Source organism: Alternaria incomplexa (assembly GCF_024043165.1).
Source record: "Alternaria incomplexa strain BMP 0042 chromosome Unknown scaffold_5, whole genome shotgun sequence".
Lineage (NCBI taxonomy): Eukaryota > Fungi > Ascomycota > Dothideomycetes > Pleosporales > Pleosporaceae > Alternaria > Alternaria incomplexa.
Genome location: NW_026249854.1, coordinates 1,570,258 through 1,586,614, shown reverse-complemented (window position 1 = coordinate 1,586,614; position 16,357 = coordinate 1,570,258). Strand labels below are relative to the sequence as shown.

Below are 16,357 nucleotides of genomic sequence, written 5' to 3'. Positions count from 1 at the left end.
ATCATGGCTTTCGCGAGCGCCGATCTGTATCGTAAGTGGCAGCTCGTAATGCTACCAAGACGCCAGAAGGAGAATTAGGGAAGATTTCAACAGCTTTGCTGCATGCTCAGCTTGGCAACGGGTACCGTGTGCGGGGTTCTCCATTGAGCTTCCGAACGTTTGCGATGATGTGCGATAACAACGGTCGTCTTCCGGAAAGAAAGACTATTAGTCAAGCGACTGCGGCATCGCGACGTCTTCCATTCTCTGTTGGCTGGTACTCCGGTCGCGCTGGTTGTGCTGGTAGTGCTGGTGTTGGTTACCATCCGAAGTGGCCGGGAGCCAGGGGCCTTGATCATGCAGTCTGTGTCCCGCTTTGGGAACATCACGTCTGCATCGATTGTGCAGCATTTTCAAAATCGCTACAAATGTCGTGATGGAAGTCTGGTGAGCACATCGGCTTGGTCAGTCGGAATCAAAGGGACGACACCTGGACAGGATACCAAAAATGGCGCTAAAGCTTGGCGTGACATCATACATCATCGCATTGACTGGAGAAGCCACCAAATTGCGACAATGCGGCTCGAAGACAGTGACATTCCAAAAGCACAAGTATCTGTCAGCAGAATTTATGATTATACACCCAAAACATGCAGCAGCGGCTGCTTCCCGGCGCTGCATCGAAGATTTCTCACTGATCGACGCCTCGTAGCGCCGCAACATGCTTGACATGCCTCGGCTGCACGAATCGTATCGTCGATGGTCCTCACGTTGCGCAGCATTGACTGTGTACATGTTCTCTATTCGTCCTGGAAACCCCATGTCTACCCCACGTGTTTCGAGATATCCGGTGGTACCTGGGGTTCATAAATGGGCTAAGGCCGAAGAAGAAGGTAACAAGACCGGCAGCAACACCAAACACGGAGGGAGAGGCCAAACTAGGAGTACACAATAAAGGCCCGATGCATCACAATGCATGTCATTTAAAGCGTCGCACAGGAACTAGACAATCACTGGTCAACGTGAACGGATCAGGTGTAGTCATTGGGTGTCGACGGCGGTAAACAAGAACAGTCCAGCTTAACGAAGCGGAGGAGGAAATTGAACTGGTAGAAATAGGCATGTAGGTAAGGTCTGATGACATGGCTTGCCAACGTGCTTGCAAGAGACGATGCAGTAGCGCAGGAGATGGTACTGAAGTGGTCATGGCCACACTCGCTATGCTTCGGTAGAACGATGGCTCAGGATACAAAAGGTCAAACATTCCACCCACTCTTAGTGGATCATCGCTACCAGCCTCTTCAGACTTCCTTCGTTTCAACTCGGCCGCTCTCGACAATCGCTCAACATGAAGACTTGCGCTCGCTCCCTTCTTGCCCTTGCGGCTATCCTCACCACTGCCCTCGCTGCGCCAACGCCTGCGAGCGGGGTGAGCTTCCCCATCACTGATCTCCTCGACAAGGACCTTACTGTCGAGGAGTACGCGGCACAGCTTGAGAATCAGGACGTTGAAACACGTGACCTTACCAAGCGCCAGTTCAGCGGCGACACTTACAACCAACTGACTGACGGTACCGCCTGCCGTCGCGTAACTGTCATCTACGCTCGTGGTACTACCCAAGGTAAGATCTCTCTACTGATTGTAGGAAGGTTGTATACTGATGCCCTTTCTAGCTGGTAACGTAGGCGAGGCCAACTCCGAAGGCCCAACCTTCTTCAATGCTCTGGCTGCGCGTGTCGGAGGAGCTAGCAACTTGGCCATCCAAGGCGTTACCTACCCGGCTAACGTCATTGGCTTCTTGGCTGGAGGCGACGCCGCGGGTGCCACCACTATGTTCAACTTGATCAACCAAGTGAGTGCCATCATGACTATTGATATATCAGTACGATGCTGACTGTGCACCTAGGCTATTACACGTTGCCCCTCAACCAAGATCGTTGTCTCCGGATACTCCCAGGGCGCACAGCTCGTGCACACTGCTACACAGAGGCTATCAGCCTCCGCCGCCTCGCGTGTCACCGCCGTTGTAACATTCGGCGATGCTGACCGTGACGAGTCTTTCGGCTCTGTTGCTGCTAGCAAGGTTCTCATCATCTGCCATGCTGGTGACAACATCTGCGACAACGGCATCATCATCACCCCTGAGCACAGGAACTACGAAATCGATGCTCCTACTGCTGCCGCTTTCGTCGCCGCTCGCGTTTGAGGTCGAATTTGAGGAAGGTTGGAAGTGCGAAGTACGATCATATACGATTAGTCTAATGGTTACGAAAAATCTACGCTGGTTACTTTTGGCACGATTGTTCCCTGACCTTGACTTCCTTCTCTTCTCAGTGCTTGGGAAATACTTTCAAATGCTGCCAGAACAAAGGTGAAGATTGACGCAACAACATGGAATAGGAAGGGAAGTCTAGTCGCTGGGAACACAACAACGGTCCATGTGCAAAGAAATCATCTATTCTCCGTCGAGGAGCAGTTTTAGAGCGGTGAAGAGACGTTCCGGCTGCAAGGACTGGAGAGAGTTGAGTATCAGCAACGGTGTGCGTAATCGATGGGCAGTTGTAGACTTTAGAAGGCAGGGCGCCCGACATGTTGTCTTGGTCCTTGTTCTCCCCGTTTCGCCGTCCGCGGGTGTCAGATCCTCTGTCGCCTTCAGGCAACCCCAACATAACGTGCTTTCCGCATCTCATGTCGAAATGGCGCATCCAATGCAACCTTTCGCGGAAGATGTCCACCAAACCGACGGAAACCGCACCATACTTGGCAAGCCACAGGAAAACTCGAGTGAAGTCATAACCCAAAGGGTCCGACCCGTGGACGCTTGGGTCGCAGGCCGCCACGCGCGAGTCATTTAGCGCAGATGTCGTGCTCGCCCCATAGAAAACACCAAACGTCTCGATTGCGGTGATTGCCTCAACGTCCATCACTAAGGGAGAAAAACTGGATACCAAGCTCGCCAAGCATCGCGGTGTCGTCCGAACTCTTAAGATATGTAGTCTCCACGTTTGACTGAGGTTCTTCACCTCATCCCGACATCTCTTCTCTCCATCTTTTCTTCTCCGCATCGTCATGTCGTCCGCCTCCTTGTCTGAGCCTTCGGGCTCCATCAAGGGTTCTGGACCCTTCTTCCGCTCGGTACCTTTCCAGATCCTGGTCGCATGTGGTGTCTCGTTCACGGCTCCGGGAATGTGGGATGCGCTTGGTGGGTTAGGGGCTGGAGGTGCCGCTGAACCGTACGCCGTCTCTGCCGCCAACGCTCTCGTATACGGACTCTTCGCTGTGGTCTGTGTTGCTGCCGGAGCTATCAACAACCGTATCGGATTGACGTATGGTCTTGCATTGGGTGCTATCGGGTACCCTCTGTATGGCGCCGGTCTCTACACCAACAATATCTCTGCAAACACATGGTTCATGCTGTTTGGCAGCGCGCTTTGTGGTATCTCCGCTGGTTTCTTCTGGGCTGCCGAGGCTGCTATCATTATTGGATACCCATCACCTGGAGATCGCGCTTTCTACCTTGCCATCTGGCAGACCGCGAAGGCACTTGGACCGATTGTTGGAGGATCTATCAACCTGGGACTGAACGCGAACCGCAAAACTACCGGATCGGTTTCATCAACGACCTACATCGTGTTCATTGTCATCATGTGCCTTGGTCTTCCGGTAGCCCTGTGCTTGTCGCCAGCGCACAAGGTCTGGCGAAAGGATGGCACGCGGATCGTCACTGAGCGCGCCGCGACCTGGGGTGCCGAGTTCAAGGCCGTCGGCAAGCTGTTCGTCAGTCGCCGTATTCTCCTTTTGCTGCCAGCTTTCTTCATCAGCTACTTCTACAACGGCTTCATGAGCACGTGGTTGACGACATACTTCACCGTCCGAGCTCGCGCGTTCTCCTCCTTCTTCACCAACTTTGCCGGTATCTTCTCCTCGTTCATCATCGCCTTTCTACTCGATAACCAGAAGATCCACATCAAGAAGCGCGGTCGCATTGCATTCTGCACCATCATCACCATCCTCGTCGGCACGTGGATCTGGGCAACGATACTACAGAAACAGAACTACGACGCATCGGAATCCCCGGTCTTCGATTGGTTCCAGGGTGGATTCGGAAAGAGCTACGCGCTTGTCTTCTTCTGGCAGTTCGGCGGCCAGGCCTTCCAGCAATTCCTTTACTGGCTAGTAGGCCAGTATGCGACTGATCTTTCCAACTTGAGCCATCTTACTGGTATTCTTCGTGGTGTAGAGGCTTTGGGACAAACCGTTGCCTGGGCGTAAGTCTTCCCTTTTTGAACGAAATTTGCATATCATCAACTAACAAACGCAACAGTATGCAATCGGAAGGTGGTGCGAATCACTTCGTCAGTATCGGTATCAATTTTGGCATCACGGTGCTGTGCGTCTTCCCTACCTGGATCGTGCTATCGGAACTGGAGGGCAGCCACGAGGTTCGCGTCACGGAGGATATAGTCCCAAACAAGTCTCACGATGACACAGCTTGAGATGTGCCAATGCACCGAACTTGAAATACATTATTTGAATTCTTCAACTTCGTCATCCTGTTGATTCATACCTTACATCCCGCTTCCACTATCGCTTCTTGCGATTGCCGCGTTCGTCCTGCAACGCACTTGTCATTTCCCCTCCGTGGAGCCCTAAAATTACACAAGCCACTCTAGACGTCACCCTGGAAGCGATCTCCATTCGCAAAACGCCATCGCGTCTTTCAACCTGGTGGAACAATTTAGTATAACACAAAAGCTGTTCATGAGTGGAACTTACCATCTGTCAGATCGACTTCGACAACTTCAAAGCGGCCATTCATCCATATTGGTGGATGATGATTATCCTGAGAGAACCCTTCGCACACCATCCACTTGCCCGGACCTGCATCTGATAGTGCGGAGAGAGCTAGGTCCCGGCACATATACAGGTTCGTGGTGGTCTCGGAGCTGGGGAAGGCTTCCCCTCTATTGATGGAAATCGTGATCTCCATGCGACCTCTGCACTCTGCCGTAAGTTGTAATAGTTTGGTGATGTTTAACTTGGTATCTTCCATAGTAACGTCAGGGTGTACATGGAATTCCAGAAGAAGGCTTACTGGGTAAGGATCAGAGGGTCTACCCAAAGGAGAATTGAAGTAGCTATCCTCGCTCCAGGACTCCTGGAGGGTTCTGAACTCGTCAAAATCCGAGCGAAGTTTACTAGTGGACATTTTGATGATGTTCCGCCTGTAGCATCTGAGCATGGTCATAAAGTCATACCGCAACTTGTTGCATATTGCGCCACAGATTAGATTGACTCCGGTCGATATCTTCCTATCGACATCCCAAACAATCGTCGAATCGCTCCCATAGGAGTCAGAACGGCCAACAGAGCTAGCCTCATTTACGATCTGTCGCTGAATGTGTTCTGGTAGACCAAAAAGATGATGCGGCTCTCGCTCAAGATTTGCCCAAGCAAACGTTGCACCCTTATCGGATATATTGAACCGTAGTTGAGCACGATCGCACATTTCAACGCGTCTGGACGACTGAAACACGACAATGCCTGAAGAGCAATCTCGGTGAATGTAGACCTCGCTGATTTGCTGCCCGTATCTTCCGATATTTATAGCATCTTTCCGCAACGTTTGGAGAGCGGTATTGAGACCGTCGATGTCAACGCCGAGTCCAGTTCCAGAAGCTCCGTTGGGAGGGTGGAAGTCATAGTATGCTTGACGCTTCGGATGCACAAACTCGACTGTAAGATGCGGCAATAGCGCCATTGCTCTCACGAGGGTCCACATCTCGACTGCATGATCGGGTCCAAGGTGCGGTGCAAGCCAAAACGGGTCAACACCATGAGTCTCGCACGGAATAGGGCATGCCCTGTCCACGTCGAGGAGGATCTTCTTGACCATCACTCGACGGGAGCCAAGATCTGTGAGTAACACCACCGCGCCTGTAGCTTCTGTCATTGTTCCGTGTAGAACGCTGCCGCTTTTATCGTCCGTCTGATATATATCCCTAGACGCGATCCAAATGTTGTTGGAGTAGAGAGTTGTAGCGGCTTCTTGGTAAATCTGTCGACATGTGGACAAGAGAGGAAGGCACGCCAACAGAGTCGCGCGTACGTCTTGGTCTTCGAACGTGGATCGCGTGATAAACTTCTCCGAGGGGGATAGCCGGATACCGCCATAGACGTGGAATAGGGCGTCGTAGATGGCATTACGAATTTCAGCGGGAAATGTAGTGAGGAATGAGGGCGCCGTCGGGTCGCGAGGCTTAGATCCGCCTTCAGCAATAGCTGGGTAATAGGGCAACTCATCGAAGTATACGCGGAGGTTATCAAATCTACTCTCATCGGGCTCCATGGCTGCAGAGGGGTCGGTTGATTCGGAGAGCTGCAGTCAGTGGTTGAGTGGTCGAAGAGGCTCAGATCTTGTGGATTTGTTCACGGGAAAAGAGAGAGTGACGGCGATGCTAACACTCTATATAGACAGGAGTGTTCAGCACATTACGTGAATTCGGTGTGTTTGATACTTCAATACGCAGTCGCTCGAGGCCAAAGAGACGGTGTTTGAAAAGGCCCTCTCAAACATGTCAATTGAAGAAGGCTTCCGTGAATCACCGATTTCAATGACACTTGGATGATGTGATTGAAATTTGCGAATCGCCATTATTTAGCTCTTTGCCACGCAAAGCTAATATCGTAGATCATGCAAACCCTGCTAGATAAAACTAAGAACGATGCCGAAAAAGCCGTGATAGAAGTCTCGTGATAGGTGCCACATTTCATCAACGCGCTTCCGCTGTCGCGCTAGTGCGTTCGATGGCGGAAGCATAGTATTCGACCCGCCGACGGAAGCTTCCCATTCAAACATCATCCACTGCAAACAAAATCTAAACACATCAGTTAGCCTCTCTCTTCACAACCAGAACAAACAAAGAACTTACATCTCCCCGCCCAATACGCCGCGTCCTCATCCCCCACCACCACACTTTGCAAATACCCCAAATAACACCCCAACGTACCATCGAAAGACCGGCCTGGGCGTGTCGCAGAATCCCCATCTCCTGTACCACCGTATTTCTTGCGAAACTCGCGGTTAACAACAATCACATCTTCACCACCATCTCCACGCGACACATTCCGCTGTATGGTCTCCGATGGATTTATTGATTTGCCGCCTGGTGCTTCAACGCACACGATGGGCCCGTAGCCGTTAACCCATATGTTGGGGCAGCGCTTAGTGTCTGGGCGGGTGCGCTTGTAGGTTTGTTGGAAGTCGGTCAGGGCGATAAGGGCGCACGTGCGGAGATGGGCCAGCGAGACAGACGCCTTGTCGTTTGTATCGCCGATCTGGAACGTGATTTTCCTATCGCGGCTATCGAGGTACGACGTCACGCGTAGGAAATCGAGTACGTTGATACGCAGATCATCGAGCTTGGGTGCGGGCGAGACGTTGAACTAAAGTAGGAACTCCAGGTCGCGGATCCCCTTACGTCTGTTGCTCATTCTCCAGGGCTCGCGCAGAGTCGACGCGGTGCAGCAGAAGACGCGTAGTTTGTCGAAGTGGTCGAAGTCTGTTTTTACGTCTGTACTCCGCATCTTGACTGAGATTATATTGGCCAGCCAGAAGCGGTAGTAGCACTCCGATCGCAGATGTTGCGATACCGATTCCAGCACTGGAGTTGCGCCTACTGTGATCTTTTGGTCCAGATCGATAGTGACTGTACTTCGCCAGGGGTCAAGGAAGCCTTTAGCGAGACAAAGCGATTCGAAAAGCCGGATCTTGAGGTGCTGGGGTAGGTTCATCAATCCGGGAGTGTCGGCGGGTTGAAGTGACAGTGTTGTGCCGCCGTTCGTGATGGAGAACTTCCGCTCAACGTAGGTCCTCTCAACGCGGGGACGATTGTCTGACGGCTTATAGTAGTTGTAGTCGAACTGGATATACCCTTCTAGACCATCTCTTCGGATGAGAACATCGTGCACCTGACGTCCACAGTTCTTCAGACCGAGATCGTCGCGTCGGAGAGCTATGAGCGCGTTTGTGATAGTACCAGTGTCAAAGACTGGATGTGTCTTGTTACCTCTGTTCTCCGGATGTGTCTTGCTAAACATTGGATCAAAATCATTGTTGTTCCGGTACTTGTAGTTTTTGCCTGCTCCCTTGGGGCTAACAATCTTGATCTTACGGATCGCATCAGGGTTTGCCCAAAGACATTTCAGCAGATTGCCTAGTTTGACGGCCTCAGCCATATCAGTTGTGTCCTGGCTGGAGTCGATTTTTAGGCGCCATTTGAGTTGGTCACCGCCATTGTCGGTGTTTTCAGCCAAGTTGACAATAACCTTGTGTACCATGGTCACACTAGATCCGAGCATAGTCAACCAAGTTGCGAGGTCGTCTGCTTGTGTAACTCGGTACCCCGACTTGTCATAACAAGCCCTTGAGATAACCCACGTGTTACTCGATAGGAATAAGGACGTGGCCTCGTGGTAGACTTGTCGGCACGTGATAAGCAGCTTTAGCGCATGTGCGTGTCGGGTGTGTATCGGACGAGTATCGGCGGAAGCAAACCTCTGGTCTCGGACAAGCTGATGTATTTCGATCTCGCTGTGGGCCGGAAGAATATAGCTATAGATTTTGTTCCGGATCTCTCCAGGTAAAGAGAAGAGAGTTTTCGCACCAGACACAGCGGCAATGGCTGGAGTTTCCGGTATTGGTTCCGTTCGCAAGAGTGTTGCCATAGCTGTTGAGTTCGGGTGAGTTGAAGGGAATGAGAGTCGGCTGTACGGGTCATTATATACAACAAAGGAAGAAAGGTCAGCGTCTGTGCCCCAGTATCGCTCGTACCTTCTGACATAGATTCACCTTGCTTGCATGAAGTGAAGCCCTTTTCTCTTGATTGTGACTTGGGCCGGGGTAGTACCCGACTACATAGTGTTGGTGAAAGAGTATTGCCTGCCGCGTCGGTAAATGAATGTACTACGGTACGAGCAAGAGCTAATAGGCGTAAGTACTGGTAAGAGTGAATAGAAGTACGCACGGGATAGCCTAATCAGGCACCATGTACGATCCGTAGCTGTGATACGAGTGGAGGAGGGCACATACGAGCGTTGACAAAAAGTGAATGTTCTCTTGGCTCTCAACCTTCGCCACCGTCAACAGCCCTGAGAACTTTCACACTCGCACCAAGCTGCCAGAGATGACCTAAACCACCTCCCCTCCGCCTCCTCGACCCACCCAGCAGCCGAGTACCTGTTATTTGTGAAAGTCTGCTTGCCTAGAGCCATCGCACTCGTTTTCCCCACAAACAGGCTGTGAACCAGTGAGCCCCACCTTCCAATTCACCCTTGCCGCGCTACTACCTTGTACCCGCGACATCCTAACCTACCCTACGCATCCGGAATCTGGAAAAATACAGCAGTCAGCATACCCCCTCCTCACAAACAAAACCCAAAACAACTTACAGGCATCAGACCAGTACCTCGGACTCACACCAAACCCACACCGCTGGAGCCAACCGATATAAAAGCGTGCAGAGCCGTCGAAAGCCTCGGCAGGCGGGTTGTAGCCATCCATATCGTGCCAGTACTTATGCCCTTTGAGTGAAAGGCCATATTCTCGGAAGATGGTACGGCGATGTGTGCTCCAGGGTGTGTACTTTTGTATGTACGTTTGAGGATTCATCGTCGTGTCTGCGCTCTCGATATCAACAACTTTGCCGAGACCATTGAGCCAGATGTTGGGGCAGGGCCTGTGATTGGCATCTGGATACTTGCGGATGAACTCTGTTAGAGCTATTAGGACGTACCAGCGTAGTTCCTCGAAGGATGTGGAGGTCTTCGATGGGGCGACGTCCTGGCCGCGTGTCGCAGATATAGTAAGATTTCCTTTCTTGTTTCCTATAGTAGAGGTGATACGAAGAAAGTCGGTGATGTTGATACGGAGATTCTCTGGAGTAGTCGCCGCTTCTACTTCAAGCAAACAGTCGAAGTGTTGAAGTGTATGTATTTCCCTGCCGCGCCAAGGAAACTGTGCCGATCTGCCAATGCACCAAAATTTCTCCAGTTTGCGAAAGTCGTCAAAGATGGTACGTTTGTCCTTGGAAGCCATTTTGACCATCCACTTGTTGGTTAACTGGAGTTGAATGAAGCTCTCCTCTCTAAGTTTCCGACACACGGAAGCCAGAACCAGATCCCCGTCCTCACATGTCCCCTTATCCAAGTCGAAGGTTATGGTTTTTCCGCGTTGTGTGACGTGCTTGATTATCTCGCTTCTGATATTTTCTGGCAGTTTCAGTATGTGATCCAATTTAGAGAGAGGAATGAGAGTTATTGCGTCACCGTTTTCGGAAACGCGGAAATACTGCTTATGAGTCGGGTCTATGAACGAGCGACCAAAGAAGATACCCCCTGTTCTGCCATCCCTATCAATAAGGATTTCGTGTACTGCATCGCCGTATTTGAGAAAGCCGAGAGGATCCTGAACTAGAAGCCGGAGTACGTTGTTCAGACGAAAGAGGTCGAGGCCGGAAGTAGCTAGAGGGGTTGTCATGCAACCTGGATGGTTGAATGGAGTGCCAAAGACAATATCCACGTCGATAGCGTTGTTGGAAGGCTTGTGGAGCTCTTTCACCAAGTCTTTGAACCTAATGCTAGTGGCTATAGCGAGGTATGGGTCCTGGATATCACGAGAAATATGAAGGTCTTGACACGTAGGAGAACTTGTTCCCACCATATCGATTTCCAATTTCTTTAGCAATCCGGATTGAGAACCAAGCGCGCTCAAGAAGATCGCTGCGTCTTGTAAAAGTGTGACAAGCTGGGATCTAGATGTATAACGTTTTAATGCAACGGTCCAGGTGTTATTTTTCAGAAACGTGGTGACGCTTCGTGATAGATCTGTCGACATGTTGAGAGTAATGGCTTCCCTGCGAGGAATTGTGCACGTGTGCTTTGTATCCCTTCGATATGGCAACCGTCTTTTACGAAGGATACGTGATCCTCGTCCGTATTCTTTAGTCTTATACTCGTCGAAGATGCCAACTCTGCGGCGGGCGGCGGGTACCAACGCCTGAAATTACAGTCGTGCAGTTGATGCGCCTGACTGTCTACAGCACCTTTCGTGAAGAGGATTCCATATATCTGGTTTCGGATTTCGGCTGGTAGATCGAGGAAGGAAAGGATATCCGGGTTGGCTTTCGTAGAGTTGCCTTTTGCGATCGACTTCGGCATGTTGTTCGGCGCCATGTTGTTGGCTCGAGTAAGAGAGTTGAGTGCTAACTTATCGTATCGCGCGTTCGTCATATGAGTCATATGCGATTGCTAATCGTTGTTTTGAAGATAAAAGCAGTAGTGCAGTGTTGCAATGTTGCTTCTCTGATAGGTAGGTGTCTAGTACCATAGGATGGATGGAAAATGCAGTCGACAACTACAGTTCAGTGGTGACTCGAACAGGTTGAGTGCTGAAAGGTGCGTTAAGTGTTTGAGATCGAAAAGCCGGTTTATATATAGAAGCAATGAACGGAGACCTTTTAAATGTCTGTGCACCAGGCACAATCCGTAGTGGCGATGTGCGCCTTGAGTCGTAGCGTTCCTGCTTTGGCAAGGTACGGAACCACGGCCTCCAGGTCAGTGCACTGCACCTGCTTGGTCAATCAGGCTGCCGCTCTTTCTTTCTCTCCTCGAGTATTTAAAGTACCAGCTCCGTCAATCCCAGTCTCGCACAATTTTCAACTCACACTCAGCGGCCAGGCATCCGAGATGGCGATCCGATTCATCGAAATTCCGCGGACGAAAGCCAGCAAACCCCACATCGGTGGCTCAATCCTCGATTTGCCAGGCGAGATACGCACCATGATATACGTTGATCTCTTTGAGCCTAAAGAAAACATCCGATTCCTTTGCTCGGAGGACCAAAAAACGGGTATCCAGGACGAAGACATGAAATCAAGTTCATGCGTACCGGTCAATACGGCTGCGTTTGCCAGTATCCGCGATGGTATCAATTTGCTGCGCAGCTGCCGGCAGATCTATGACGAGGCCGCAAGTGTCTTGTACAGCAACAACACTTTCGTATTCGGCATGATACCAGACGGCCATACCAAAAGATTTGCACAGATCAAGGCGGTCGCAAAAGGGTTTGCGCAGATTCAATCGGCTGCGATCTGGTGTTCGGGGTCCCAGATGCAGTATGTTCGAAAGGTGACGATCGATGTCGCCAATGGATGCTCTGAAAGTGCCTGCCTCGAGCATTATCCATGGTTCGAGAACGTCAATATTGCTCCGCTCGTAAAGGCAATGTGGTCACCTTTGGCTGCGAAAGTCGATTTCGAATTCGTACAGTCTGACGCGGGTCTTGGCGAGAGAGATGACAATCCGCACTTCGTTCAGCGTCAGCTATTTGACATCAAGACTGTCAACACAGTACTCGAGTACCTCCGCGCAGATACCGACGACTTCAAGAAGTACTCTCGGCAGATTCTTTCTGTGCTAACTAAGCCATTCATGTATCATCCGTCTCACCCGTCTCACTATTGGAGTATTCCTGGGTACGTTGTGCTTGGCCGTCATGGTAGTCATCGAGACGCACAACAACACCTTCCACTGTGGCCTGGCAGGGGAAAAGGCAAGCCTAGCCCCACAAAGCGATGGTATTATCCAAACCTGTTGTATTTGCCTGAGAGTGTACGGAAACAGATTTATCGATACGTTACGATTGCCAAGAGGGCTGCGTCTGTGGACTTATCGATGGACCAAAATCCCAATGTCTATCCGGGGATCTTTCCTGTCAAGGATTTTGTCGCCGTCGATACATTATAGATGAAGCGTAAGATAACAGAACGGGCTTGACCGAGCGGAACCCTTATAACCAGTGCGTTTTCCTGCTCCACTACGAACATTCAGGGCGAAGACTTGGGAAGGAACGATAGATGGACATGGTAAAGGCAGCGGTATCAAGCGACGGGATATCGTGTTCTCCGTACCAGCGTGGTGTAAAACAATGATGGAATGCGAGATCTCTCATTTCCAGTGTCTTTGAGTGACAATTAGTGACGCGCTTGCGCAATGTTGTTGGAGTAGACGGCATCGGCGTGTGGTGTGGTGTGGTGGAGGAGTTCAGGAACGCGTCCAACGCGTCGGCAGGCACACCCCGCCATGATCGGGGCGGCGAGTCCGGCGATGACATCGTGCGGACATCTGGAGCTAACCCCCACCCCAACTCTACTCCAACACTCCAACGACACCTCCAACATCGCATTGTATATACTTGAGCTTCAAGGTTCTCCGGATTATTTCTCTTGAAGTCCACCAACTCCCCAAACAAACACCAAACATGGCGTCTCTCCTCAAAAAGTCGCTAAAGCTCGCGCTCATCCAACTCGCCTCAGGCGCCGATAAGACCGCAAACCTCACTTCAGCGCGCCAAAAGGTGCTCGATGCCTCGAAAGCCGGCGCAAAGCTCGTAGTCCTGCCCGAATGCTTCAATTCGCCCTACGGAACAAAGTACTTCGACAAGTACGCCGAGACACTCCTCCCATCCCCGCCATCGGAATCGCAATCGCAGACGTTCCACGCACTGAGCAAATTGGCGAAAGAGGCGGGCGTATATCTGGTTGGAGGAAGCATACCGGAGAGAGACGATAAGGATACGAAGAAGCTGTACAACACAAGTTTGACATTTGCGCCCAGTGGAGAGCTACTTGCCACTCATCGCAAGGTGCACTTGTTCGACATCGACATCCCAGGGAAGATCAAGTTCAAGGAGAGCGAGGTGCTGTCGCCAGGCAATAAGATCACACTAGTCGACCTCCCAGAATACGGAAAGATTGCGATAGCCATCTGCTACGACATAAGGTTCCCGGAGCTTGCTATGATCGCGGCGAGGAAGGGCGCGTTCCTGCTATTATACCCTGGCGCATTCAATCTCACGACCGGCGCGTTACATTGGGAGTTGTTGGCGAGGGCTAGGGCGACGGACAACCAGGTCTACGTTGGACTGTGTAGTCCAGCAAGAGATATGGAGGCTGAATACAACGCGTGGGGACACAGCATGGTCGTTGACCCCAATGCGGTAGTGCTAGAGCAGCTAGACGAGAAGGAGGGTGTACTCATCCGCGAACTGGAGGCGGGTAAGATCGAAGAGACCAGGAAGGGAGTGCCACTGTATGGACAGAGGCGATTCGACGTATACCCCGACGTCAGCGAAGGTGGTCGGTTCAAGGAATAGACAGAGCAAGAATATCAGATATGACTGTGGAAGAGAGCAAAATTGTGTGAAATACCATCATGGTGCATCGTGCGAAGACATGTGCCGCCGTTGAAAGAAAAAATTTGACATGCTGCGTGGTGGTGGCAAGCAATGCCAAACGGCGCCTGAAACACGGGCAAAGATGGGGAGGTAGCACCAAAGCGAGGCCCTTATCACGGGCGGCTTGGGGGCACCTGCCAGGCGCACTCTGCCCAGCGGATGGGCGCCCTCGCTCTAATAGGCGGCCTACGCCACCCAAGTTGCACAACACGCTGCAACAGAGATATGCATTGCGCAACAAATTAGAATGCGCGCCGATAGTAGAGGATGGCTTCTGAAAGGCAGTAGACGCTTAAAAGAGACTGCGCATAACTTCTGCGTGCAGTTTATCTAGATGCATCTTGAAAACGCGCCTTTTGTACAGGCTGCAGGCGCGAAAAGTAAGCCTAGATTTGAATTTTGGGGGCATTAATTTACTGGTGCCCGCCGAAATGGGCTGGTGACTGCCCAAAAGTCAGGGCACGTTCGCTTGTGTTTGGGCTGTCACTTAAGGGAGCTATGCCCCCGACCCCCCGAAATTTCAGCGCTCCTCCGCCCTTCCCGCGCCCTCCCTCTTCAACCTCCCGCCCGTCAACGCGTCTTCAACCTCTGCCCATACCACGCCGCCCAACATGGTCCCCAAGAAGAAGACGCCCGCCACCGGCGAATTGCTGATCTCTGTTGCAGAATTCAATCGGACCAGAGACCATGTACGTACCCAATTCCCCTTTTGCAGTATCCAATCGCAATTGCGACACGCGCGCATACCTATGTCGTCGCGTCGCAAACCCACGCGGTCAGCGCGCATTATCGCGCCACCATCACGTCGCCATATGGATACGTCTGTGTAACATGGATCGCGTAATCTACGCGACCCGATACATGGTGATTTCATAATGCAAAAGCTTACAATTACGCGCAGGTTCTGGGCTCTCTCCACAGCCTCCAGAATGGCCTCGTCAACGTACAACACCAGATCACCGTCCTCATGGACCACTACAACAAGCACTGCGCATCAGTCCTTGGCATCGAAAAAGACGACGTCTCAACCGAGAACGATGCTATCACAAGTACCATCAAGACCGCCGCGAATGTTGTAGAGAGTGGCCAGAAGCTCATGGACAGCGTAGCTGGAGACGTCGGCGTGCCTGCTGAGAAGGCAATTGACGGCGTCAAGAGCAAGAAGCGCAAGCGCGAGAAGAAGGAAAAGGACCCCAATGCGCCCAAGAAGCCCCTCACTGCTGCTTTCCTCTACCACCAACACGCGCGTCCCATCGTCAAGGCGGATCTGGAGGCAGCGCTCGCTCCCGGTGGCACACTCGCTCCAGCCGCCGTCCAGACCGAGGTCAACAGGCGCTGGGCTGAGCTTTCCGACGCGGAGAAGGAGGTAAGCACACAATCTTAAAACCCGACAATCGACATCTCACTAACCCAACCACAGGAATGGAAAGCATCCTACCGCAACTCCATGGAAGAATGGAAAGTCCAAATGGCCGAATACGTCAAGCAGAAGGGCATCAAGGACGCCGAAATCGAAGAAGACGACGCGTCCGAAGAAGGCGAACCAGAAATCGAAGCTGAAGTCGAAGCCGGCGCCGCAGACACAGACGCCTCCTCCGAAGACGAAGACGAAGCGCCGGCCAAAGCCCCCTCCCCCCCCGCAAAGACACCACGCAAGCGCCAGAAGACCACGCCCGCTGTAAACGGCAACTCAATCCCCGTCTCCATCGCGCCCGCCACAGCGTCCACGCCCGTTCCCCTGCCTACCTCGCGCTCCGCACCGCAAGCCTCCGCCTCAACCGCCCCCGCCGTCGCTGAAACCCCCGCAAAGAAAGACAAGAAGAAGAAGGAGAAATCCGCGCCTCAGCCCATCGCTCCCGCCCCAGCTTCCTCTCACGACGAACCGACTCCTCCAGAGGAGACGGGCGCCGCGAAGAAGAAGGCCAAATCCGGTCGTAGCACGCGCAACACGGAGCTGGAAGGTGACAAAGAGAACGCGGCGGCGCAGGAGAAGGAGAAGGCGGATAAGGCCGGTAAGGAGAAGAAGCGCGATCGGAGTAAGAGGAAGAGCGAGGTTGCTTCGTCTTAGAAGAGCGGCCGACTTC

The 16,357-nt window shown here is 52.0% G+C and overlaps 6 protein-coding genes across 6 annotated transcripts; 4 read left to right on the top strand and 2 right to left on the bottom strand.

Annotated features, from left to right (window-relative positions):
- Window positions 1-1,327: 1,327 nt before the first annotated feature.
- Window positions 1,328-2,186, top strand: J4E90_004444 (uncharacterized protein; the record flags this gene model as incomplete). The annotated part of the gene is made up of 3 exons (XM_051434009.1): window positions 1,328-1,601; window positions 1,654-1,832; window positions 1,887-2,186. 3 exons carry the CDS (start codon window positions 1,328-1,330, stop codon window positions 2,184-2,186), a joined length of 753 nt encoding a protein of 250 aa, XP_051292527.1.
- Window positions 2,187-3,049: 863 nt separating this feature from the next.
- J4E90_004443 (uncharacterized protein) lies at window positions 3,050-4,476 on the top strand (the record flags this gene model as incomplete). The annotated part of the gene is made up of 2 exons (XM_051434008.1): window positions 3,050-4,248; window positions 4,305-4,476. 2 exons carry the CDS (start codon window positions 3,050-3,052, stop codon window positions 4,474-4,476), a joined length of 1,371 nt encoding a protein of 456 aa, XP_051292526.1.
- Window positions 4,477-7,426: 2,950 nt separating this feature from the next.
- Window positions 7,427-8,899, bottom strand: J4E90_004442 (uncharacterized protein; the record flags this gene model as incomplete). The annotated part of the gene is made up of 2 exons (XM_051434007.1): window positions 7,427-8,573; window positions 8,895-8,899. The coding sequence occupies 2 exons, from the start codon at window positions 8,897-8,899 to the stop codon at window positions 7,427-7,429; spliced, it is 1,152 nt and encodes a 383-aa protein (XP_051292525.1).
- A 115-nt stretch (window positions 8,900-9,014) lies between these two features.
- J4E90_004441 (uncharacterized protein) lies at window positions 9,015-10,517 on the bottom strand (the record flags this gene model as incomplete). Its single annotated transcript, XM_051434006.1, has 2 exons — window positions 9,015-9,130; window positions 9,485-10,517. The coding sequence occupies 2 exons, from the start codon at window positions 10,515-10,517 to the stop codon at window positions 9,015-9,017; spliced, it is 1,149 nt and encodes a 382-aa protein (XP_051292524.1).
- A 2,781-nt stretch (window positions 10,518-13,298) lies between these two features.
- On the top strand, window positions 13,299-14,192 carry J4E90_004440 (uncharacterized protein; the record flags this gene model as incomplete). The annotated part of the gene is made up of 1 exon (XM_051434005.1): window positions 13,299-14,192. One exon carries the CDS (start codon window positions 13,299-13,301, stop codon window positions 14,190-14,192), a length of 894 nt encoding a protein of 297 aa, XP_051292523.1.
- Window positions 14,193-14,884: 692 nt separating this feature from the next.
- On the top strand, window positions 14,885-16,341 carry J4E90_004439 (uncharacterized protein; the record flags this gene model as incomplete). Its single annotated transcript, XM_051434004.1, has 3 exons — window positions 14,885-14,962; window positions 15,175-15,639; window positions 15,694-16,341. The coding sequence occupies 3 exons, from the start codon at window positions 14,885-14,887 to the stop codon at window positions 16,339-16,341; spliced, it is 1,191 nt and encodes a 396-aa protein (XP_051292522.1).
- Between the last annotated feature and the right edge of the window lie 16 nt (window positions 16,342-16,357).